Source organism: Carassius auratus, unplaced genomic scaffold, assembly GCF_003368295.1.
Source record: "Carassius auratus strain Wakin unplaced genomic scaffold, ASM336829v1 scaf_tig00033554, whole genome shotgun sequence".
NCBI lineage: Eukaryota > Metazoa > Chordata > Actinopteri > Cypriniformes > Cyprinidae > Carassius > Carassius auratus.
Window position 1 is genome coordinate 236,829 of NW_020526089.1, and position 26,714 is coordinate 263,542.

General features: G+C 36.5%; 1 protein-coding gene across 2 annotated transcripts in view; it reads left to right on the forward strand.

The window, feature by feature from the left end:
- Nucleotides 1–26,054, forward strand: part of LOC113081271 (roundabout homolog 2-like) — a 163,852-nt gene extending 137,798 nt beyond the window's left edge. For both annotated transcript variants that reach the window (XM_026253345.1, XM_026253344.1), the window contains 10 exons: nucleotides 6,734–6,861; nucleotides 8,133–8,408; nucleotides 14,337–14,496; nucleotides 15,457–15,720; nucleotides 16,749–16,957; nucleotides 21,720–21,905; nucleotides 22,466–22,624; nucleotides 23,093–23,347; nucleotides 24,781–24,975; nucleotides 25,342–26,054. In XM_026253345.1, the coding sequence (XP_026109130.1) occupies nucleotides 6,734–6,861; nucleotides 8,133–8,408; nucleotides 14,337–14,496; nucleotides 15,457–15,720; nucleotides 16,749–16,957; nucleotides 21,720–21,905; nucleotides 22,466–22,624; nucleotides 23,093–23,347; nucleotides 24,781–24,975; nucleotides 25,342–25,343 (1,834 nt within the window). In that variant the 3' untranslated portion in view covers nucleotides 25,344–26,054. The remainder of the gene's footprint in view (nucleotides 1–6,733; nucleotides 6,862–8,132; nucleotides 8,409–14,336; nucleotides 14,497–15,456; nucleotides 15,721–16,748; nucleotides 16,958–21,719; nucleotides 21,906–22,465; nucleotides 22,625–23,092; nucleotides 23,348–24,780; nucleotides 24,976–25,341) is intronic.
- The last annotated feature ends 660 nt before the right edge of the window (nucleotides 26,055–26,714 follow it).

The window sequence follows — 26,714 nt, forward strand, 5'->3', positions numbered from 1 at the left end:
TTCCTGGAAAAAGTATATATAAATTATGTATAATTTTAATATAAAGTATATGTTAAACAACTGAAATTAAATAAATTATATTAAAATAAATTATAAAATTTAAAGATAGATAGATAGATAGATAGATAGATAGATAGATAGATAGATACGCACGCACACAAATCTCTGCACATCTCCCTTCACGGACGGCTAGCCGCTCATAAATCTCACCCCCCAAAAAAGAATTAGCAGGAACAGTTTAAGCAGAGAGGGGCTTTATTTTATCATTTGTCAGACACCCTCCCTTCATCCACGCTACAGACCCCTGCGGTGATAAATTTGCCTGTCACCTCAGCTGGGCGGCTGGAATATGAGCATGTGTAATAATGTACAAATAATTACCCCAGGGAGAGGCTAGACTAACCCTTCTGGAATCTTTCGGCGGGCCTCAGTTTTTTTTAGGGGGCGTAAAGGAGGGTAAGTGTTCGTTTGAATGACACCAGTTACCTGCTGGTCCGTCTGGAGTGGAAGGTCTGTCTATTTTGTGTCCATGTGTCTTTTATTACACCTGACAGGCCAAATTCCGCACACCCAGACTTCTTCTCATTGTCTCTGTCGCTGTATCAATAGACCGAAGGTGTTTCAGTTGCTGGAATTAAACCCCAGCAGGAAGTCAAGTTCTGCTGATTGATTTGAAGATTCTATTCCAGATCCCATGGGTCCCCTATCTAATCAAAGAGGACGTCCAATTGTAATTTCTTTTTTTTTTTTTTTTAGCTATATAACACCCAAGAGATCAGAGATAAGCACTTACCTCTGTAGATCTAAATAAAGACATATTGGAAATACTGAGGTCTGTGTATTAAATGCATTATAAAGTTATTTACAATGCCTTATTCTTCTCAATTTAAGCCTATATTATATTATATTATATTATATTATATTATAACCTGTTTACAATAATTATAAGCTGTTTTGTTGCATTATGAATGCTTTAAGGATACATTTTACTATATTTTCTATATAGTAAAAAGTACAGTCTAGAATGTCTTATTGCTTTTATAAAATAAACAAATTTTTGTCAAAAAGTTACTGATATTTTAATCCATTTTAACATATAATAATAATAATAATAAAAAGGAAGAATTTGTATATACATTATAATACATATATTATTATAATATTAATAATGATTAGCTGTAATGTAAATATTTTATAAATATGTCTTGTAAAATGTGCTATTTTTATATAAAAGTTATTAATGTAAAATGTTAATTTTATTGAATAATTCAGTCTTATATTGGAACATTATATGTTAGTAACAGAATACAACACAGTTGACGGGTGTTTCACTTCTCAACTCTTACTCTATTGTATATTTTGACCAGTCAACATCCAGGACTGTAATATTATGCATTATATATGCATGCTTCATAGGAAGTTTTACTGATTTTGGCAATGTGTGTTTAAGTGGGTTTATGCTGTGCATCAGAACAGCTGATGTTCCTTCTGCAGTGGATCCCCGTGACTAAAGTTCCTGGAGAGATGATGGGAGAATGTGTTCATTTGTTACAGTCTTTGTTTATCGCATTAATGAGACGATAGCAAATGAAGCCGCATCTGTTTCTTCAGCTCCTCATTGGTTGATGCCAAATTGCTCGTACTGAACAATTAAGCTTAATCGATCTCAGAATAAATGATTCATGGAAGATGAATAGGTGGCATATTGGTTAGGCCTTGAACTGATGGAAACTGATAATAGCAGTTTGTTTTTTCTTACATGCTTTAATTCTCTTATACTTTTTTTCTTATTTAATTTTTTACTTTATCTTTTATCTACCACCTTATATGTTTTTTCTTTCTTCAAATTCAGTACCGCCATTTCTCTTTTCTCTTTTTCTCCTTTCCTTCCCTTTCCTTATTTCAGTTTTTATTTCTTTCTTTCTTTCTTTCTTGGCCCCTTCCTTCCATCCTGTATATAATTTATTTAATTTGAATATCTTATTGTTCATATTAAATAAAATAATATAATAATACTAAATTATCTTTAAAGGTTATAAACAAGGTATACATATGCACACATACATATTTATACTATATTTAATATAAATATTATAATATAATAATTTACTATTATGTATTATTTTATTTAATTTAAATAATAAGCTATTCAAATTATATAAATTATATATATATAAAATATATATATATATATATATATATATATATATATATATATATATATATATATAAAATCATATAATATCAAAAAGTCATGTGTAACAGACTTCTTTCCTAGATGCATTCTTTCTTCTGTCCTTTGTTTTCAAGGCACTTTCTTCCTTCCCTTGCTTTTTTCAGATATATATGTTCATATGAACATGTGTGTGTGTATATTAGATTGTTGTTGTGCACAATGTAAGCACCAGCATCCTCCAGCCAGTGTAATTCTGAAAAGCAAATGCATGTTTCAGCATGCCTTAAGTGTAATTTAATGCGCATGCTTTAGGTTGTTTCTCTCTCTCTCTCTCCGGTGCTGTATTTCTGCTGCTGTATTGAAGGGTGTGTGGGCCTGTAAAGCCCGGCTGATTTATGAAGTAAGATTGGGATTAATATTGCTCAGTCGGCTTGTTTACCACGATCCTCACAGACTCGCTCTGAGGTTGTATTTCACATTTTGCTCGCATGTCTAGGAGCGTGGCAGGGAAAAAGGAAGCCAAATCAAATCTCTTTGGTCTCAAGGCCACAGTGCGCTCTCTCTGTCTGAGGAGAGGGATTCAGGGCTGGGATGAGGCCCCTGGCCCCGCTCCTGGTGATTTAAGGACAGAAATATGCCAGCTTAAACGATATTTCTCAGTCTAATCATCTCGCACGGGAGAAGATGAATGCAAGGACAGAGCCGCCCGCCGTTAGCACAGTCAACATCATCATCACCCACACTTACAGATGATCCAGTGAGGACTGGCTGGAACACTGCATGTGTGTGTGGTTGTTCACCTGAGAAATCAAAGTCAAACTCATGAAAACAGCCCCATTTTTCTCTGGTGAGCTCAACTTACCAGCTCTTCAGTTTGAAAATTTTTTTATTCATACTGAATAAATTTACTGTGTAGGCTATTTCAAAATTTTTGGCTACACTTTATTTTACATTAACTAGTAAGTACTTAGAGTGCTTACCCAAGAAAGAATTGGGTAGTATAAAGTACAGTAACTACATGGTCAAATATATATATATATATATATATATATATATATATATATATATATATATATATATATATATATATATATATATATTTATGCCCACATAAAATGTCAGATTTGGATATTCAGAAGAAATGTTGTTTCAGAGTAAGCCCATTCCTGCCTTGGAGGCAAAGATTTTAAAATATATATTTTTAGAATTGTTATTATATTTTATATATAAAATATATATATTAAAAATAAGAAATCAAACATTAAGTCACAGTTATGAGACAAAGTCGCAATTACTTTTTTCCTTTAATTTTTTTTTTAGCAACAGAAATGACTATTTCTTTAAAATAATTAATTATTATTTATATATATATATATATATATATATATATATATATATATATATATATATATATATATATATATATATAATTCTGTATAAAAAAAAAGTAAAAAAAAATTGCAGACATACAGAAAGTCACAATTATAAGAAAAAAAAATTGAAAATACTTCAGTTTTTTTTACTCTGGAACAGAGTAATTAAATGTATTTAATGAAACATGAAAGAAAGCAATTTTTCCTTTAAAGTAACATAACAATGGGAAAAATCATTTAAAATAATAAATATAAATATTATTATTTTATATTTAATTTCTCAATTATTATTATTTTTTTTCAATAATTAGAAGAAAATGCAGTCGTACATAGTCACTATTATGAGAAATAAAGTCTCAGTAACTTCATTTTTCTTACTTCGAGGCAGAAACAGGCTTCCATAATATATTTTTGATAAAACATGAAAAAAAAAGATCTTTTTAAATAACATGCACATTTATTTCAAAGATAGGAACATTTCTTTTAAATAAATTGCTATTGTTTTTTACATATGGAAAAGTAACTCCTAAAGATCACCTGAGGGCCAAACAAAACAAAAACAGCAAGTAGAGAGGACCTGACTGTATTTCGGTGGAGGTGAGGAGGGTGCAGGATTGTTTTTCAAAAAGAAAAGAAAAAGAAAAAAAGCAGAGGCGGAAGGGGGAAGGTATCCGTAGTTCTCCACGTATTACCTGAAAAGAAGTCAATGTGTCTGTGGAGGAGCCATCAATTTGAATGGCTCGTTCCCCCGAGGGCCTGTTTTGGCATTCAGCTGCCACATCAGGGGGTGCTTAGTCTTTCAGGACCCCCGCCTCCCCAGCCCGAGACCCTCCATTCGGGCTCTGCTGGTTCTTATTAAAACCTGTGGCTTAGCGAGCGACGGGTTGCTACACTGCCAGTACTGTTACATTGCCCCCGGCTTCAAAAAACCACACACTGTTCCCCGAGCCTGGGGGAGACGAGCCACCTCAGGGCACATCTACTCGAACTGAGAGGAGACGAGAGAAATCGAGAAAGAAAAGAGACAAAGACGACTGGGGTGTGTCGATGCACATCTTTGGAGGAGTCTTTGTGTCACAGACCGTGTACCAGACAAACAAGATATCACAACATTCAACATAGCAGCTGTCAGAGAAGCCTGGACTTTTTAAAGAAGTTTGTTTAAATATATATGTGGCAAGTTTTGTACACTTATTTTGTTGTTTTTATTATTATTATATATATATATATATATATGGCTGGTTAAACAGAAATAGCACTGTTGAATGTTTACTTGCCAAAATGGATCTTTGACTTTGTTTGTTTGTCATTTTGATTATTTATGTGTAATAATAATAATAATTATAATTTTTAATATTATACTAAAATGATTGAATTATGATTCAAATCTAATAAAAATTAATAGTATTTAATATAAATATTATTGTTGTTTTATTTATTTGTATAACAATAATAATGTATAATTATTATTATATTTTAATCATATTTATTATGTATTATTTCATTATTGATTTAGGAGAAAATTACTGAATTTGAATCACAGTATGTTTCAGAAATACGTTTCAATCAACATTCATTATTTTATTAATTTATGCACTTATTTATTAATTAATAGTTTATTTTTTGTTTTCTTTATAAATATATAATAATAATAATTATTATTATTCAATAATATGGTCTCCCATGCTTTTTAAAATGTCTTTTGGTTTGTGCTCATGTCTTTGTGTTCTTTCAAAACCGTCTGTTTGTAGCGGCATTGCTCCATCTCCTCGACCATGACCACAGATTGCTCGTCTAACAATGATGAAAGGCCAAAAACAGAGATGAAGGAGTCCTTGAGCGCTTCATTCATCCACCTCTCCATTCGTTCTCCATTCCTCTATTGTTATATTCCCAGTCTTCCTCAACCAATGGCTCTTTATTTCCATCTGCGCTCATTTTGAATAAAAAAAAAAACAATTTTTTATTTTTATAGAGGGAGTGTGGCTTTAGCAGCACAAATGAAGGGATGTGGTAAAAGCACAAGCTCACCTCTGCATCTGTTGCCCATGGAAACAAGCATCAGCGAGGTGATTGCACAGTAAAGTGGTGGTAATGGCTACAGCACTCACCCGTGACAGCTTAAAGTCTTAATGATGCCTTTATGCCACACACACCCTTGGGAAGACACACAACACCTGTTAAATGAAACTCCTATGTGTGGGCTTGTACACACGTGTGGTTGTCAGATGTGGAGGAGTGAGCTGTATAACATCAGAGTTCAGTGAGCTAAAGATGGTGTGTTGTAGTGAGGGTGATCTGTTAATTTAGGGTGTTTGTGTCAACATGTACAGAAGGGTGGTCACTTTTTCTTATGCAAATATAATGAACAATTCTGTCTTTTATTTTTATCCTAAAGCTTTCTGAAAATTTCCAGATTTAAATGTGTGTATATATATATACTGAGTGAGCCCTGCTATACTACTTGGGTTTTATCAAATAAGAATAGATGTTACATTGAAAATAAACATTTGGTGTTGAAAAGAGATGCCGTAAGAATCTCATACACAATGTATTTATTTGGACTCCCTGCAGATTCGTGTCATGCGTTTAATGAATTATTGTTTTCAATCCTTTTTTGGAAAATCTTAGATTGAAACAGACAGACAGACAGAGACCAGACTCATTTTATAAAAGCTTCATATTTGCATTAGATTTAAATGTTATTATTATTATTGTTGTTGTTGTTGTTTTACATAAATTATATAAATTGAAATAATAATTTCACACTGACTCAGACACCAACATTTAATAATTCCATATTATTAGAGCATTAAGTATATTAATAATAATAATAATAATAATTAGTATTAGTGTTATTATTAGATTTTACCTTCAGTCATATTATAAAAAAATAAATAAATGAAAGAACAGCCAGGAAAAGTCATTCGAGTTGTAATTTCTTATTTTTTTTTTCTGTGCTGAATATACATACAAACATTTCATGTGCTGCTGTTCCATATTCTGTTCCGTGAATTATTCTTTTCAGTCAAACCGCTTCACAATTATTAATCCGTCTGTCTCAGTCAAATCCATATCCAGTAATCACAAATGAGTTGGAAAGTTATGGAAATTCATTGCTCAAGCTGTGGAAACTTAGTATATAGAGAATCCAGTCTGAAATGCCTGTTTTGTCTTCCTGCAGTCGTCCTGGTCTGCTGAATGCCAGTGATTCGGGCTACCCATGGCTCGCCGACTCCTGGCCGGCCACCAGTCTGCCTGTTAACGGCGGTTCTGGAGGACCCAATGACCTCAGCAACTTCGGCCGTGGAGGTAAATCAACTCTTGGCTAGGAACTTAAGAAATATTAAACTGGTGAAATTGGTTGTATTCAAGTGATAAAAGCAAGTTCTCTCCATCAGTTGAAAGAAAATGTCCTCTTTCCATTTTGTGTTTCTGGGCAATGATTCATTCAGGATGTCTTAGTGTTGTCCATAAGATGAACACCTGTATGCATATTGGATCGGCCGTTTCTGGACACACACATTTATTTCTCATGCACTGTGACAGTCTAATATCGCCACCCGCATCCTGCTGTCATGCTGAAACTAATGGCTGTGGTTCTGACCCACTGTCAGACAGAGTAAGGGCCGATAGCGGAGGAGAGGGGGTGGTGGAGCAGTGAGTCGTGAAGGACAGCCGCAGCTTGAGTGGTGCAGATGCAGCTGCTCTATATCACTTTCTCTTCAGTACACACACATATATATACACACATGTAGAGTTACAGTGTCATTTCCTCCTTCACAAGTGCAAAGGAAAATGCTAATTAAATATAATAGCAGTGAGTCAGTGGGAAAGAATGAAAAGAAACTAAAGGCCTATTCACACCAAAATTATTGCATATTCAAAAAAAAAAAAATACTTATGTAATATATGACTGAAAATATGTAAAATAAATAAATATATATATATAAAATTATTTCACACAGACTTATACTGAATCTAAGTATGATGATGATAATAATAATAATAATTTAGTACATTTATTTTTGTAATTTGTTTTTTGTTGTTATTTATTTATTATTATAATGCTCAGATAATTATGGGTGACATTATGACATTTTGGTATATGAGGTGGTATGAAATAATAGCCATAATTATTATTATAAATAATATAATAATTATTAAACATTTAAATAAATAGTAATTATTATTATAAATGATGATTTATTATTCTTAAGTATTTGTGTAGTCGTATAATTGTATAATTTCTATAATAATTGCTGTTGTTGTTGTTATTTCACTCTGATACCAAAATGTCAGGATTCCATAATTTTGTATTATTTATGTGTGTGAATGTGTTTGTTTGTGTTTTTTGAGTATTCATTGGACTAGAATGTGATTGTCTGAAAATAAATAATAAATACATTTTGGAATAAAATAAAATGTTTCAGACTTGATAAAAAAAAAAAATCAATATTTTGTTTTGATATCTTGCAAAACTGTCATCACTTCTGCACTTCTTCCCAAACTTCTTCTCTAACACCGTATTAACCTCAGAATCTTGTCGTCTTCACTTCTTTCCATCTTCTTGTTCCACACAGACGTGATGCCCAGTGCCCAGGCCGATAAGACAGGCACCATGCTTTCAGACGGAGCCATTTACAGCAGCATTGACTTCACAACCAAAGGTGGGTTTGGCAGTCCAAGCCCCGCCTCCCAGGCCACGCCCTACGCCACCACCCAGATCCTCCACTCCAACAGCATTCACGAGCTGGCCGTTGATCTGCCCGAGGCCCAGTGGAAGACCGCACTACAGGCCAAGCAGGAGATGGCCAACCTGGGCTACTCACTGCCAGACAAGAACTCCTGCAACAACAGTGAGTCGGGCTGAAGGGCCACGGGTCTGTGTGTGTGTGTGCGCGCGCATTTTTGGCATTCAAAATCTTTTGAAACAAAGCCAGTTGCTCTATTTCTGGGTACTGCCTGAGGTTATATCAGTGTTAATTTGACCATAGTTGTATTAATGTTGGATTTTTCTGACATTCGGGAACAATAAGAATTAGTATCATTGGCCCATAACAAAATCCATGAACCTTGAGTGTGTTTCCGACCAAATGCATTTATTATTTAAATTGTCTTTGGGCTAAAAGAATGTAGCATCATTAGCCAAGATTTATTCTATTTTGAAAAGCTTTTAGACAAATGGACTCTTCTTTTTTTTTTTTTTAAGCAAAAAAGTGCTACTATCCATTTTAATGAACTTATTCTCCACGGTTGAACAGAATGAAAAATTGAGATGTACCTTAACTCAATTAAAAACCATTTCCGCTTTCATTTGGACTTGAATAAACCTCTTACTGTGAAATTACTGTATATCACATGTACAAATGTTTCCATGAACTGGTTAACTTGCCATGCAATAGAATTAATTCCAGTAAAATGATCACTAATGCATTTCGTTAACCTCTGAATTAGACAGTTTCCAAAGGAACTAGACTAATTGAGAGATTTTAAAGCAATTAAGGATCTGTTCCAGATCCTAGTGAGCTACCATGTTATCTGCTACCTATGTAGGCAGCATCCTAACCAAAATAAATTAATAAATGCAGAAAAAAAGAAAGATATCATCAAAAGTGAATGATTTAGAACAATTTATCAAGGCAGCAACTTGTATATTTTCTATTCTATTCTATTCTATTCTATTAATTTTATAGAATGTATATAAACTCACCAGTGTAGATTATTGAACAGCCTATGCTAATAATGTCTTCACTCGCTTGGTTTGAGAACACATCAAAAAGTATTAAAAGTAATTGTTAGATTAGAAAGAATAGTGAGTTTAAATTAAAGTTGTGTGTGAGATCGGTGCTTTGCTTGTTGCTCTAACTGCACGCCCTTGCATGCGCTTCTGCCATCTTGCCCTCCACCTGATGCCACTTTTTTTGCCCTTCGCCTCCACTAGCACTCCTTTTCATTCCTGACTACCGATTGGCTGACGGATTGTCTAATAGAATGCCGCACAACCAATCACAGGATTTCAGCACCACCAGCTCCCACAACAGCTCAGATCGGAGCAACAGTCTGTCAGGTTGGTATTTCACCGGTCCAGGGGTCAGCAGCCCACCCGCATCTTTCCTTCAGTCTACCCCTTCCCCCTTTCACCTCCACTAACCGTGGTGCACACGCCGTGTCTCCTGCTCTATATTGTCAGTAGTACGGGTTTGTTTAATAACTGTGTTCCACATAGCTGTCGTGTCAGCTGGATCTGCAGCCTTTGAGTGATGACCTGGATAAAAATTCCAGTTTTTCTAAAAAAGCCAGTTAATATAAAACAAGAGGGTTTCGAGTAGTAAAATAGATAGTAGACGATTCAGGGCATTGAGCTTTCCATAATGATGTTTTCATTCCAAAAATTCATTCTTTGACCCTCTGATGCTGCTCACATGGCAAATTTTATGGTTCTAAATTATATTTATGGAATATTTATGATACATTAACTACTTTTTGACCACGTTTTAAGCATAGAACTCAAAATAAAATTTCCAACTTAAACTGACATTAATCTTAATTGTAAGGGTTAGGGTTCATTTTGATCTCTTTAAAGAAGACACTTGACAGAATATTGCTGTAAGTGGAAAAAAAAAGTAAAAACTACATTTTATATGAAATATATGATTTCCAAAACATGTTTTACTCTAAAACTGTGTGTAAATCAAAGCCATAAATCTAAACAAGTTGTGTTCCAAATTTGAGGTTGATATTTCAAAAAATTTGTTTTCATTTTGTTTGGCCGCAGTACCAAATGATTCCACTAGATTAAATTTGCTTTCCAAAGAGAATCAGAGCTTTATTTGCAAGGTGTGCGCAAACTATTTTTTTTTTCTTTTTTTTTTTTTAGTGCTCCTTAAAATAAAATAAAAATCCAATGCTGGCATTTTTCACCATGAACAGTAAAAGTGTTATTTATTTTATTTAATTTTTTCACATAGCAATGCCAAAACCTTTACCAAAATGTTTACTATTCCAATGAAGAAAAAAAAACTAAAGTACATTTATCCAATCAAAAATTGGCAATTCAATCAAATGGCTACATTTGACGCTATAATTGTATCTTTTGACATTGTCATTAACCTTGTGTTAACAAAGCCAGTGTGTTTAAAATTAAAGAATAGGTTTGTTTTTTCATTGGTTACTGTTTAAAAGTAAAAGAAAACACTGCGAAATGCACACATGCACTCGAGCAGGTTGATTTGAGCCGATTCCTCCCTTTAAAAGTTACAAGCTGCAATAAAATTAATGTACTAAAAATTACAATGTCATTTATAGGACACAGAGACGGCCCCCATCCTCTTGTCTTGTTGTCCATGTGGCTCTCTTTCTCTTTCTCCTCTCTAATCAAGTTTCATGCCAGTGCTTTAAATGTGCAGTAATCCAACGCAGCCTCAGACATTAGATGGGAAGCTCTCCAAGCATCTGGCTCAAGTGTTTCATGGGCTACAATTAGGACTCCAAGGGTAGATTTAGGTCAAACATCTCAACCTCTTCAACCAGAGATGGTTTAGATTTAGAAGATAGAGATCAGTTCAGTCAGTCTGATCTGGTTTAACCTTTGTACAGCATTTTAAGGGCTGGAATAATAAGAGATATTGCATGTGTGCTCTATATGTAGCAAACTCATTAACATGAAAATTGTTGTCAAATTATACACATTTTGGAAATATACACTACCCTTTTAAATGTTAAAATACATTCAAAAGTAATTATGTAAAATATTACAATTGTATTTATATATGTAGAAAGAGAGGCTTAAATTTAATTATATAGAGAGGAAACATTTCTTATTATCATTGCTGAAAACAGTTGTATTTCTTTTTTTACTTTCTTTTCAAAGATAGTTTAGCATGTAGGTAGAAACAAAATTGCTTACTGTATTGTAAATAAATGACAGCGATTACATTTGAAGTATGCATTGTTGAAGACAACATTTTTATTTTAAATTTAATGTATTAAAAGGTAGTATAATTTGATTGTTTCCAAGCTGTATGGACTTTGTGTTTACTACGAGTCACTTTGGTCTACTGTTCCAAATAATTCTGAAATAATTGTACTTTTAGGATTGATCCCATGCAGTGAATCTTTTCCACTCAAAAACTATGAATATGTTCAGTGCTTGATATTATTTTTTGACAAATTGGGATTTTGCTTTATATCGGAGATCATGTCACTTTAATTTAAAGGTCTTTAAAGAGAATGGAAACATTAAATGTATTTCACCCATTTGTTTGCTGTTTTACACATGTGTTTTGAGCCGAAATTCACAACCTTGCTTTGGACAGTGAAAAAACCTAATCAGAAACACACGCATTCCCTGTAATACAAAAGCCCATAAAGTATTTGTACTGCCCCATTAAAAGATAATTATTTTCAAATACTGTTATTACTACTTTTTCCCACTGTAACATGCAATTAGATCATAATTCATTGCACAAGACAGAACAGGTCAGAGTTGAGCAAGTTCTCATTGATGTGTTAACGGAGTGAAACTTTGTAAGTTATGAAACAGCCAAGTTCCTTTGCCTCTTTGCTGGCCTGCTTTGGCCCTTATTCAGAAACCGAGCTCATGTTTGTCAGTCGAGTCTCTGCCGTCCCACAGCACCCTTCCTCTCTGTTTTCCTCACATTTCTTACGTTGGTAATTTCAGGAGCTGCCCCGACTCCTCAGCAGAGACTCGTTTACGTTATTGATGCCCTCTACTCAACAAACAGAGGGAGAAAGAAAGGAGGAAAGAGAGAGAGGGAGTGATTGAGTGATCATGCCATCTCTCCATTTATTGGCTGATGCCTTGCGTCACCCAGAGGAACGATTAGGAAACCCAATTACTTCTCCCCACTCCAGCCACTTCTGCCTCTAGCCTGTTGTTACGTTTTTATTACTACTATGCTTTATTCATCTTCGTTTGACACTTCCATCCCTCTGCAAGACTTCTAATGCCTCCTGCTCTCCCTCGGTACAATAGCGCACCGTCAGCGAGAAGTTCCGGTGATGAGAACGCTCTCTAATAGGCTGACTGCCGAGAGAATCATAAACGTCAGCCATCGTATGACAAATCTGTCTTAAACTGTGCATAGCGGCAGTACTCATCCTCTTATGCTCACTCTTTCACACTTGTTTTTGCTTTTCTTAAAGGAACAGTGCAACTAAAAATTTATATTTGGAAAACATTCACTCTCTCGCTCTCTCCCTGATATATTTACTTACAAATATAAGTAACAATGACAACACTGATTGGGACGGCGTTTAATAAACTGAACTCAAGAGCCAAATCGGTCTGTTTTGTAAGCAATTCATTTAGACGTTTTTTTTTTTTTTTTACTTAATCAACCATTGATCAATTTATTGAACCTGTTCACATATGCTGAACTGAACTGGGTTTTGTGAACCGAAAACACTAGTTGTTTGAAAAGATTCAAAAGAAAACATTATTTTTGCCAGTAAAATACTTACATTTGGAATTGTTTTTAACACAAACTAATTGTAAAATACTATAAAATCTTAAAGTACTAGTTATAGGGACCAATTTTATTTCAAATGTTCATGTTTTTCTTTAATTCCGTACATTGACCAGCACAAGTCTTCAAATTTATTTATTTAGTTTTCAATGAAGATTTCAGAACATCATTTTTATTTTTGGGTGGAATATTCCTTTAAGATCCAAGGAAGATAGTCTATTCATAGCACTTGAATGTGATTGAACATGGCTTTTATAAGGAGTTTTTTATGTATAGCCCCATCAGAGTCCTGGCATCATATTAGATATCATGAGGTTTGAAGCCACAGGGTTGCCTGAATCTGAACATTTTGAGGCGGCAGGGATGATTATAGGCCATTGGCAGAGAGAGGCAGATTATGACAGATAGTATCCCATACAGCACAAGTGCTGCCAGTGAAGGTTTCCCCCCCATTTGCATTTGGCCGTGTGTCTAACTCCATCAACCTCAGCTATTTTATGCCTGGCTTGAAACACGGAAGGATCTAGCAACAGGCGGCAATGCACTGTTCATGTTGAGTTTGCCAGCAGCGGCATTAATAATTTACAGTAATGAATCCTGCCGCCTCTGCATACAGTCTGTGGAGGACACACATCACTTCCTCATCCCAAATGTCTTCATCTGGCATTGATTTAGATGGTTTTGTTAATTATATTGTGACAGAAGGGTGATTAATTACTATCCTTCGTACTAGTTCTTGGGCAAGTGTATAATTTGCCAAACCCTTTGTCCAGGGACATTGTGGATGCATAATATTCAGTTCAGTTCATTTTCTTTTCTTTATCTTTGACACATTCTGTTAATTTCCCAATACTTTTTCTTAGAGTAAAGTGCATATTAATATAAAAGAGTTGTAAATAAACATATTCCAGCAAGTTGCATGAATAGCAGTTGTAGTAAAAATGAGGTTAAAGGTTTTTTTCAGTAATTTGTTTGAGTCTTCCATCTTTCAGCCATTGACAAGCTGCAAACTCTTCCTTTCAACACGCAGCCTTGAGATTGCTTTTATGGCCGTGTTGGCTTGGGAACATTTTGAAAGCAGTTGTGTACAGAGGAGTTGTGCATTCTAACATACAAGCGTTTGTGTTTGACAGTGGCATTGCAAGACCCTTCACTTAGCATGGAGAATTTCAAACACATGTCATGTGGGGAATAAATGGATTTTATTTTTAAGATGAAAACATGGAAATTGTCTAATCATGTGATACCATTCTGCATGCAAGCTCTAACAAGTATCCACAACTTTTGCTATTGTAGGTGGGAAAGGCGGAAAGAAGAAGAAGACCAAAGCAAACGCCAAGCCCACCAAGATGAATGGCTCCAACTGGGCTAATGTTCCACTCCCTCCCCCTCCTGTCCACCCTCTTCCAGGCACAGAGATGGACCACTATGCCTCAGAGCACCATGATGGAGTAGGGTAGGGTTCCGAGTTGCTCATTCAACTCTACTCAGTAAAAGTAATAGTGACAGTCTATACTGCAAATTCACATCTATAATATCAAGAGATTATGAATCATGTAATTAAGCATTGGATTTTTCATATCAAGTGATAAAAATGCTGGTTTAAAATAAAACCGGCCATGATGTTTGTAAGAAATTGTTCAAAGACTAGCTAATGTATTATCAATATATCTGCTATTGATATTTATTTATTCCTTAGTGAGTTAATCAGACACTAGCAATAAATGATTTATTTGTTGTCCATTATAAATAGAGAAGATGTAATATTAAAACCCTGTAAGACAAACTGCTCATGCTCAGCAACTTTTAATATACTTTCGCATTGGATGGCACTCCACTCTTGTCTGACATCAGTGTCGCCCCATCTGTACAGTTAAAAGAAAACATGAAGGGGGTGATACAAATTAAATATCCTGCTGGAGAGGTGTGCTTGCTTTTCAACCCTGTTAATTTCCATCTCTGAGAGTCATAGGGCTTAATAGGCTTTCTAGCAAATGAGTAGTCTTCTACGCTGTAAATCTCGCCACTGTCTTTAATGGCTTCAGATTAAAACTGTTATGTCCTATGGGATCTGCACTGACAAATTCCTTTAATGAACGCTAGCTTTATGGCATGTATTATTTCAGCATGTATAAGCACAGTTCTGGGAAATAAAATAAAAAATGCAGCCAGTCTGCCAGATCAGCCTGTATTAAAGTGCAAGTAAAGCTACAAAATCCCTCTAGATTTTTTGCATTTAACCCAAGATTTACACCATTACCACTATGTCACTAAACCTGAGTCTCACTATATCCATAACTGTTAGCTAGACTAACATTTAAAAAAAAAATAAGATTAACACACAACTGTTGGTGGGGTGCCACAGGGACCTGACTGTAGTCCGTTTTCATTTTGTTTCTATGCTCATTTGTTCCAGATATGATAGTGATGGTTGGGGCCCACCCTTGCCAGTGCAGACGTACCTCCATCAGGGTTTAGAAGATGAGCTGGAGGAAGAGGATGAACGGGTGCCCACGCCTCCAATAAGGGGCGTGGCCTCCTCCCCTGCAGCAGTTTCCTTTGGCAAACAGTCCACAGCCACACTGAGCCCATCCCCACGTGAAGAAATACAGCCCATGCTCCAAGCCCACTTAGATGAGCTAACCCGCGCTTACCAGTTGGACATGGCTAAACAGAACTGGTAAGATCTTGTTACACTAAAATGTAGATAATAGATGTGAATTTGATTTAAAAAATTTAGTTTCATATTATAGGGTAGAATTCAACACTTACATTCCAAGATTGCGTTTTGTTCCTTTGTTGTAAAAAAGTTTGGCCTATACAGGCTTTAAATGCAATTGTAAAATATATAAATGACTATTTAACATAATAAGAAGATTCAATTAGTTTTTTTTTTTTTTTTCTTAACTGGCTTCTTTATTACAGCACAAACTGAATTAAACTGAAAAAAAAAAGTTTTTAATGGACAACATTTGTTAGTCTTTTTTCAATAAATGCATGATTTAAATGAATGAATGTAGCTGGATTAAATATGTAATAAAAAACTGACAGTCACTACACCCCCAACAGTCCCCCCCCCCCCCCCAAAACTGCATAACTTATTCTTATAAAGCCCGCATGATAAACCTATATTTCAACCTGTCTTACCAAGAGAAACCAACTTCCTCTTATTACAGTCACCACTTGTCAGGAGGAAGATGTCATGTTACCGCCATAATGAGTATGTTGCTCATAGAACATTTGTGACGACTGGGAAGAGCCCATAATTATATCCAAATCCTGGCACAGACCGCATCAAAGCTGCAGCAGCACTGCACAAACACACACCAATACACATATATATAGACACACAGTGGAGCTGTCATAGAACCTAGCTGTCAAGTGGGTGACAGCCACAGTAAAGACATGCTTGTGTTGGTTGCCATTGTATCCTCTTCAAGCTGCAATTAGTAGGTCATTGTGTTAGCATGCAGACCGTGGTGCTGCTGAATTAGCTGAATTGTTCCAATCCATCGGAGAGATGACAAGGAATGTTCTAGGAATACCAAATCTCACCTGACAGACAGCACACACTACATATTTGTCTTTTGTCTAGGCTTGTCGCTCATTGACACCCTTTGTCTCCCGCTGACAACCCTTGAAGCTCTTGCTTGCTTATGCAAAAAAAAGCATGTAAAGTTCATGTTTGACTTCGTGTATTCTCCGTAGGCACATACAGGGTGGGCCTTATCCACCGCAGGCCCCCACGCCACCCGTGGGTTATGTCTCCAGCACCCTAGTGTCCGATATTGAGACAGACCTCCCTGATGAAGACGATGATGAGGAGGAGGATGAAGGATATGAGATGTCACCACAAGTTAGGGGTATCGAACACACACCAGGCTCCAGCATGGACAACTTAGACAGTTCTGTTACAGGTAAGCGTCATTTTTTTGTTTTCATTTCTAACTTTTCCTTTGAAAGAACATTATGAAGTTCTTCAAAAAGAGCATAAAGTGCTAAACCTATCTAAACCTTTGAACTACTCAGTTTGGTGCACAGTTAGATGTCCTGTGCAGATTGCGTTATTTCAATGAAGGGGTGGTTATTCAATTTGCTCATTATCTCATACGTCGTCCACATAATCTGGGATTGCTATCTCTCTTTAATAATTTCAGGAATCAGTTTGAACCCAGCATGAACAGCAGAGACAAAAATCAATGTAATTTTTTATTTAAAAAGTTAATTAAACAGTCCATTTGGTCAGAGACACCAAATGATATGATCTACCCACATATCAAATCACAATTCAACAGCATGTGCAGCATTAAGATAAAACAATATAATAGAGGTACTGATATCTAATCTAAAAGCGGAATATTTCAGTCCAGCGGGCACTTTGAGATTGTACAGCTGATGTTTATTTGGGAACCGGTCATTGTTTATTCACATGCGTACTGCATGTAGTGGCTTTGTTTGCCTTAGCATGGTAAAATACTGTTTTGCTCTGCTTGTCTGCAAATAGCTGCATTGTTTGTCTTTATGCTCACGTGTTTGGAGGGTGCGTGTGGTTTATTCCCATCTCACCTGAAAATGGGCATTCTGAAATCCAGTTTGTTCAGGCATTTGGGAAGATAAACTCTAATCATCATTATGAGAAACAGACTAAAAGACTCAGAGCAAAGTTAGCATGGGGGGAAGTGAAATGTATGGTGGGAAGATGAAATTAATATATATAAAATATTAATTTATGCATTTAGCAGACACTTTTATCCAAAGGGACTTACAGTACATTCAGTCTAACAGTTTTTAGCTAACCTGTGTTCCCTGGGAATCGAACCCACAACCTTGCACTGCTCTACCACTTGAGCCACAGGAACACATATATTTGATATATTAACCCATGGATAAATCGTTACTTAATCACACATTTTTTTCTGTTCTAAACGTACCTTAAATTAATACTTGTCAAGTTTTTAATACTCTAATCAACATGGCCATGAACAAATATGGATGTGAAATATGGAAAGTGAGACCTTGCGCACACACAAGTAACAGAAACTAAGGACAAACGACATTAACGCACAGCCCTAATATTTTATCATCACAGGAGTAAATTACATTTTTAAATAGAAAACAAATATTTGAAATTGTAGTAATATTTCACAATATGACTCTTTTTACTGTGTTTTTATATTATTATTGTTGTTATTTTTTCTATATATGAAGAAGTAGCAGAATGATTTTACACAAGCACAGCCTTCACGGCCTACATTTTCCTGTGAAGATTTAGAATAAATCTCACGTTCATGGCTCCATTTCCCCATTGAAGACAGGAGGCACCATTTTCATTTTACAACTTATTGAAAGGGTTTTATGGGCCGTCTGTCATAGGGGACACGTGAAGGGTATGACTTTGTGGGGTTAGAAACTAAAAGTCCTCTGTTCTCCAATTTACCACAGGACTGAAGCAAAACGGGCCAGTGGTGTTCTTCTAATCAGGCAGAGATGCATGCATTATCATTGTACTTGAATGCATTATCATGTGTGCACAGACAGACAGACAGACGCTTTCACTGATTTTGAGTCTCTTTTACTGGACTGGAGCTCTGAGGTGCATTTTCCCCTGAACACTTTAGTGTTGGTCATCTCTGACATCTCTCTGGACTGAGATATCTGGTGAAACACAAAGCATATGCTGTTCAGTAATGTCTATGTCCTCCTGTAACACTCTTAACAGCTTCCTTTCACTGCTTTCTTCCACCAGTGTTCTTTGTTTTTGCCCACAGTAGAACCAAACTGACACTACACTAGTGGTGGGTTTCTAACAGACCCAAAGGCAGAGAAGAAAAAAAAGAAAAAAGAGGTTTAACAATTCTTTCTTTTGGGCGGCTTAGTCAATGTGAAATAAAGATCACTGGAACATATTTCCCTTTATTGTGTTTCATTATTTATTGCATACACAACTTGTGAGTCTGTGAAATAGTGAGGGTATTTTATGGGAGTTGTAATGTGAGCAGTGAGCTCACTGTCCTGCTTTACTTTGCTCCCGTAAAACCTTGCACTAACTGCAGAGCTTGAGGTCACGTGTCCTGAGGCAGGCGTCTCCGCCTACTCGTCAAGGGGAATGATTACGATGCTTAACGATATGCAGATGAGGGCTCGGGGCAGTGTAAATCAGCTTTAGTGGCAGCAGGGTGTTTGATGAGTTTTACAGTCCTGCGTAACTCCATTTAGCCGAACTGTGAATATTAACAGTGGATTAACAGAATGGAAAGATGCTTCAGTTGTGTCAAGAATAGACGTTACTGAATCCATAACATTTTTGTATGAGCCCCATATTTATAGAAGCTACAGTATTCTAGCTTCAAACATTGCCGTTTGTGACTGCCAACTCCAAAATAGCAACAATTTGTGGGAAGTTCTCTTGATGGTGAGCCGAGCTGTATAAAAAACATTTGGTTTTGCGGATGTGATCCAGAATTTATTTTGGCCGGAGAATTGTTATTGTTTTGCAGCTGGCAGCATGATTATACGGCTAAGAGTGAAGGCTTGGTTTTTTCAGGAATCTGTTTTAGGTGGCTGCTTGTTAGAGAGGATGTCATCTCTGGGGGAGACAGGAGGCGCTGAGGCACGGTGCAGGTATTCTGCAGGAGCCGTCCTCTCTGATGTGGAGCTCTGTACCCGCCTCCATCTCTGCCAACACATCCAATTCTTTATATGCAGTCTTGCTTTGCTGAGAGACAGTCTCAGGGGACTCAACTTTTTTTAGTGAAACAAAGCCGTATGCAGTTTCTGTGGAAATTAAAAGAAAGAGACTGCTAGGAATAGTTGTGTATGTGTGTGTGTGTGTGTGTGTGTGTGTGTGCTTCCAATTCTTATTTTCTTTTTTAGACAAGCGGAAAAAAAACTAAATGTATGTTGGTGCTTTTAAATCCTTTGTTGTATTTGCTGGTATTATAATAAGATTTTTTTTAAGGGTTTTATGCAACAATCAGTATTTACTTTAAACTGTAAATGTAGTTACACATATTTTCAATAAAAGTAATAACTATAAATATAATAACAATTGATATTATTATTATTTTTATAAATAATTGCTTTATATTAGTAGTAGTAGTAAAAATTTGTATTACAATTGTATTTATAATAAAAACAATACATAATATTATTATGTATTTATTTTGTAAATAACTGTAGTTTTTAATAGTAGTAGTAAATATTTTTAATGCTGCCTTTTTATTATTTTTTTTTATTTTGGGGTGTTTTTATTTTTCTGCATATTAAGCTGCGGGACAGTATTTGTTATATTTGCACATATTATAATATTATATATTATTATATAATATATTTATTATATTATAATCCAAATTAGTATTATTATTATTTATCTATTCTTTTTATAAATAACTATTTATTTAGTAGTATTTTTAAAAAGCTGATTTGTTTTTGTTTTTTTTACCTTTAAGCACAACATTACTACAGTGCTTATTCTTTTGGAATGTTTTTACTTTTTCTGCATATTAGGCTGGGATATAAAGTATTTTATCATTGACAAATTGTAACAATATTTGTCATAAATCTGTCACCAAGACCTAATTAACTATCTTTAAACATATTTGAAACCATATATATTACCCAGGCTACATAAACCAGTGTAACCCTCTTAACTTTCCTCTCAGATCATTAAACAATAGTCGTCCCATCTCACATCATCTTCCCCGAGGATGTTTGTCTCGGGTTGCCATCAATCAAAAAAAAAAAAAAAACATGCCATAAATCTGACAAGCGCCAAAGAAGAAGAACAGCACTTTGATTATGCTGCGTGATTCTGTGTGCGATATCTGCTGCTTCACCTCAGGCCATGCGCAGGAGCGTGCGTTCCTTCCCATCAGAGCAATCAAAAGGAAGTGAGGTTGTGACGTGTAGTCGTGGGTGGGTGTGCATTTACAGTATATGGAGGATAAAAGTAGGATATGTTACTGAAGGGAAAAAAAACCTAACAGCTTGGATTAGTGAACCACAAAATATTTTAGATAAATTATGAACGTAATGTAACAGTGATACATTGACTCAAGCCGTTATTTCTTTTTGTTTGTTTTGTCTTTATTTATTTTTGTTTTCTTGTTTTTCTTTTGCCATTTTGTCTCATGTTTAGCGTTGTTTGCTTGTTTAGTTTTGTTTTGGCTGTTCTGTGATTTCAATAATATTCCCTCCTTTGTTTTGCTTTTTTATTTTAGTTTGATGTGATTTTGTTGTTGTTGGTTGTTTGTTTTATCATTATTTTTCTGTGTTTTTTGTGTGCTTTGGTGTTTTTCTTCTTTGTTTTGTTTTAGCTGTTAATGTTTCCCATTGTCTACCTTCCTCAGTCATTTTGTCTTGTTTATTAGTTTCATAACATTGGCAATACCTAATTATTATAAAGATGATTGATTCATCTCTTATCAAACATAATTCACCTGTGCTATAAAACACATCTTTATTTAGATAAGAGAATAATAATTTCTATCACACACCAAAGCACCATTATATTACTCTGATAAATTTACCAAATTTGCCATTTGCATTTATAAAGGCATCAATAATTTATTAGCATTTAAATATTAATAAAGTAAAATCTCAAGAGTACGCCCTGTTCTTCTGGAATTTAAATCTAGCAAACCTGGTAAATCTTACACCCATGCGACCGCTCCCCTCCAGGCTCTATGGTGAACGGTTGGGGCTCGGCTTCAGAAGATGATGACAGAAACTTCTCCAGCAGAAGATCTAGTGCCGGCAGCTCCTCTGACGGCTCACTCTTCACCCATTGCAACTTTGCACAAGCCCTGGTGGCGGCCGCAGACAAGGCTGGTTACCGTCTGGACGGCACAAGTTTGAGTAAGAGAGGTCGGTTTGGAGGAAATGGGAATTAGAGTCTGGAAGTCTGGTGTTTGCTAGCTGCAATATGGCTCACTCTTAAAAGAATGATGCTTCTTTTCTGCTTTCTGATTTTACGTTGGTGAACTCTTGTTGAAGCAGCACGGTGCAAATACTAACATCTTTATCGATTTGTTTGGTCTTGGCGACAGCTGTAGCGCTTTCAGTGAAGCGATTCGGTTTACACTGCAAGGGAATGAATTGACTGGAAACCGATCTGGTGCTGATGTCTTCAGTTTCTTTTATTATGCACTTCAGGTTTGACTTCATGCCTCTTTCTGACTCCATGAGGATCTTACTGATCTTCATAAAACTATTTCCACAATCTTAAACCTTTTCTCCAACATGCTTTGCAATAGAAATGAAATTTATTGATTGATTCTGCTGCATCTGAATCAAACTAACAAGCTATCTGCCCTCCTCCTGAGCATCCTGCCATGCTTCCCTTTCAAGATTTGTTTTTCATCTCTGTGAGTAGTGTTTCGATGACATTTATGGGCTAAACTAAATTCTCTCTTTGCTCCCTGCAGATAAAGGTCTACCTCATAGACCCCGTCCCGCTAGCCCATTCTCCACAGATGGAAGCACGGTGGGCACACACAGCCTTGGTCACCAGCGGGCAGCAAGGCCCACCCGCAAACACAAAGGCCCTGGCACTGCCCCGCACCGCCGTGATGCCAGCGCTGATGGTATGGTTTAGTCCAGTTTTTACAGAACAGATAATTCCAAAGCCTGGTTTAGTTTTGATCAATTTAATCCATGAAGACAAAACTAAAAATACTGAATATTTCAGTTAATGAATTATGTATGCAATGAAACACAAATACATTAATTTGATTTAGACCATTTTTGAAGGGCAACATCCGATTTACAGTAGATAGCAGATTTCTCTTGCATGTTTTATTGAATTAATGTGGAAGTCAGCATTGGTTAAAGGAGACAGATGGGGTCATAAGCAAATGCATGTAGCAATAGCTAATATCCAAGCCATTATAATAATTTATCAAACTGAATAATATCAATATTACCCTTTTGAGGGCATTTAGGTAGACACACAAGAGACCTGCTGTCAAATGATGATTAATGTAGGATGTACATAAATGGTAATGCCATACCTATTGTCTGAATTCAAATGGTCCTTTCTGCTTCTTTCCTAGATCTGCCTCCACCACCAGCGCCTCCACCCTGCCAGACAACTCGTGTCCAGGGGGCGTGGAACTTGCCCAACCCCTCTGACCGCAAGGCTTCCTCCTTGGAGAGGCAACCCATGATGGGCCTAGAGGAGATGAAGATTTCCTTGGACTGGCAGGCCCGAACCTCACTGGAGCGCAACCAACAGGCCCATGATAGACTGGGATCTATAGATAGAGGAGAAGAGAGCAAAAGAGGACAGAAAATTTGTCCTGTTTCAGGTAGGATGATGGACGGTTTACCTTAAACTCTGTTGACACATTGAGGTCTTAAAATGAGACATAAAGGAGAAACTGCACTAGAATCAGTGTTAGATTTTGATTTAACACATGAGTTAGGTAGTAACTAATACACCAAGGGGTTCTTTATCAGCCAGCTTCCAAGAATCTAAACCAGTATATTCATGCTGTTCATCAGCTAGGCCACAGGTGTCCTGTCCTGCTCTTGGAGGGCCAATGTCCTGCAGTGTTTAGCTCTAACCCTAAATAATACATCTAAACCAATCAAGAGGTTTATATCGAAAATAAAGTCTGGAAGGTGGCCCTCAAGGTGCAGGCCTAGACACCACTGAGTTAGAACAACACCAAACTAATGCTAAACAGCTAAATTTTAGACTTGGTCTTCAGCACCTAGACTTCCTTAGTCAACCAGCTTGTCCAGAAAGACATTTTGGTCAACCAGTTTCCAAAATTGTAATGGTTCACCAACTACACCAGCAAAAAACTAGGCCAAAACCAAACTTATTCTACCCAACTTAAGACTGGACCTGGTCTTCAAGACCAAGATGTCCTTAGTCAACATGCATTTCCTGAAAGACATTTTGGTCAAACAGCTTCCAAAGTAGACCAGCACCAACCTATCCCTAATCATCCTGGCTCAAGTATTCAGAAGAAATTGTCTCTAGGGGTTTTGACTTCCTTTTAAATGACACAAAACATGAAATATGTTTTTTATGAAAGACCTAAACCTGACGTTACATGTCCACATGAGTTAAATCAGTCTGGCACACTAAACTTAATTCAGCAGAGCAGGTCTGTAAAATATTATCTTGCTACCACGGTCATCAGAGGCAGATGTTTGACAGCACCAGCTGTGGACCCTTGGAGTTCATTTACGGTCCCTGCTGTAAGGAGGCCAAGCTGGAGCAAACAGATTGCATTGCCTCCCCCTCTTAGTGAGCTCTTCCATGGCCAACACTGGCCTTCTCCAGGAACCAGCAGACAGGAGGCACACTTGGCTGCACAGATGTACCCTAATCGTTCCAGCCCTCATTTTTCACTGTATACACACACATGCTGCAATGAAGCCGAGCTCCATCTGTGCCTGTCTGATCATTAGGATCCACCATTCTGGGTTTCCAGCCCAAACGAAGCATAAAGAACCAGGCCTGGATCTGGCTCGACACAACGGGGGACGTGGGTTGGCCAACCCCGATGGTTTGGTCTCATATGTCTTTATTTTCATATTAAACTTCGGTGTGGAGATTCATTTAGCCATTGGAGCATATTGATATGAGTAGGGTTTGGTCAAAGCTGGCAAGAGTTGGTCACCTCGGTATTAGTCAGAAAGAAACCAATCATGAACATGTTCCAATCTGGCTCAAAAAGATTTATTTGCCTCTAAATGTATGGTTTGGATATTTGTATGATTTCAGAAGAGGCCATATTTCCATACAACAAACCATCATTCCCATCTCCTGGGAGCAACAGCTCATCTGGGACGGCCTCTTCTAAAGGGTCAACGGGTCCTCGTAAAGGTGAAGGGACGAGGGGACAGCACCAGCGTTCCACCACGGAGCAGGGTGAAAGCAGCTACATGGGGACCAACGCGCAGTACTCTGGAGAGTTATGTGAGTCTGAACAGGTTATTCTTGTACAACTTTACTAAGTTTGGAACTTTGATGTTTTCTGGTCAAGTGTTGCTGGTTTACCTTTCCTAGAACAGTATAAAAAACTAGGTAGCACTTTATTTTACAGTCCTGTTCCTCATGTACATACTATGTACTTATTATAGTAATTACACTAACTATGTAATAACTAGGTACTAACCCTAAATCTACCCCTAAACCTAACCCTACCCCATGTAGTTACCTTTTGTTACCAGAACTTTCTTAGATAAATACACTATAAGTACACGTTAGTACACGTACTGTAAAATAAAGTGCAACCAAAAACTAACTGACTGGCATGTTCTCTTTGTATTTTTTTTTTTTCAGAGTGAGCCTTTTTGATGGAAACTGAAGGATGCCTTTATCTGTTCTGGAAATGCTTCACCTGCTCGGTGCAATGGACTCATGAAGCATCGGAAGGAAGGAGGAAAAAAATATGAAAAGGACAAACTGTAAATGTGATGTAAAGCTGGACATGCAACCCACAAGATGCGCAACATCCCTCACCTTCCTCAAACTATTCATTCACAGAAAAAAGAAAAATGTTGAGGACAAAAAAAAAAAAAAAAAATGATGGAAGGCCTGAGATCTGAGTTGCCCCCACTTTGGTGAACTTGTGAAAAGGAAATCAAGTTTCCTGTAAATATATTCTTGACATCGGAGATTGAAAATGACATTATTGTTATTGCATTGCTATGCAAGCCCAGTTCTGTTTCTGCGCTCTCCTCCCTCTTACGGTGTTGGTCGTTTGTACGATATGTGAATTGATGGGCTGTGGTGCCATAGAAATTATGTTGTCATCCAACATTTGTTAATACTTCTCATTTATTAATTGATGTCATTATAATAATTATTATAATTAATTATTTTCTTTTGCACTGCAATTTTGGTGATAAGCACAAAACCATAGCTCCTGCTGACATGAAGAATTGGAGGAAAGGAAATGAGAAGGGGAGTTTCTGTACTGTAACTAGAGAGAAGAAAATATATAACCATGTACAGAGATATATTAAGATATGCCTGCATCTATGCCGGCGGAAAGACTTCTGACGAAATGAGTTACAAACTTTCGGCAGTGGGGTTCCTGGGAGAAGGAACCAGACCCTCACAGATAGGTTTGGAAATGGTTTGCAGGGAAATTGATCATCTAGCTGCCCCTACTAGTTAATATAACTCAGTCTAGTCCATGTGCTCCAATTGGAAGATATTTAGGCCAGATCTTTGAACTACACTGGACTACAGGTACCAAAATTTGCCTTTTCCCTAGCTCACTTTTTTGCAGCTTGCTTTTGTTTTGCATTTAGTATTTAATTTGATCCATCTGAGCATAGCAAAATTAATAGACACCAGTTTGGAGGTGAATAGTTCACTTTGTGCTTATAGTTCAATTGGGTTTTAAATATTTTTGATCTTCACTCAAAATTTGATTGCAAGCACTTGAAAAGTGATTCATTTAAAAGCCATATGAACAAGACTAGAATACCCCTGCCTTCCCGTAAGGCTTCTGCCTTACTCTAGAGGTCTTGTAGACGTCATTTCCCATGCTTGTCTTGAGATTCTGCATATGACTTAAATCGCGAGTGGAGAATCAATTCAGGTAACTTAATTTAAAGTTTTCGTTGAGCACTTAATGTATCTTGTTTTTATATTTCTGACAATGTCCTAAAGCCTTATTTTCAAGACCTACTTTACCTATGCAG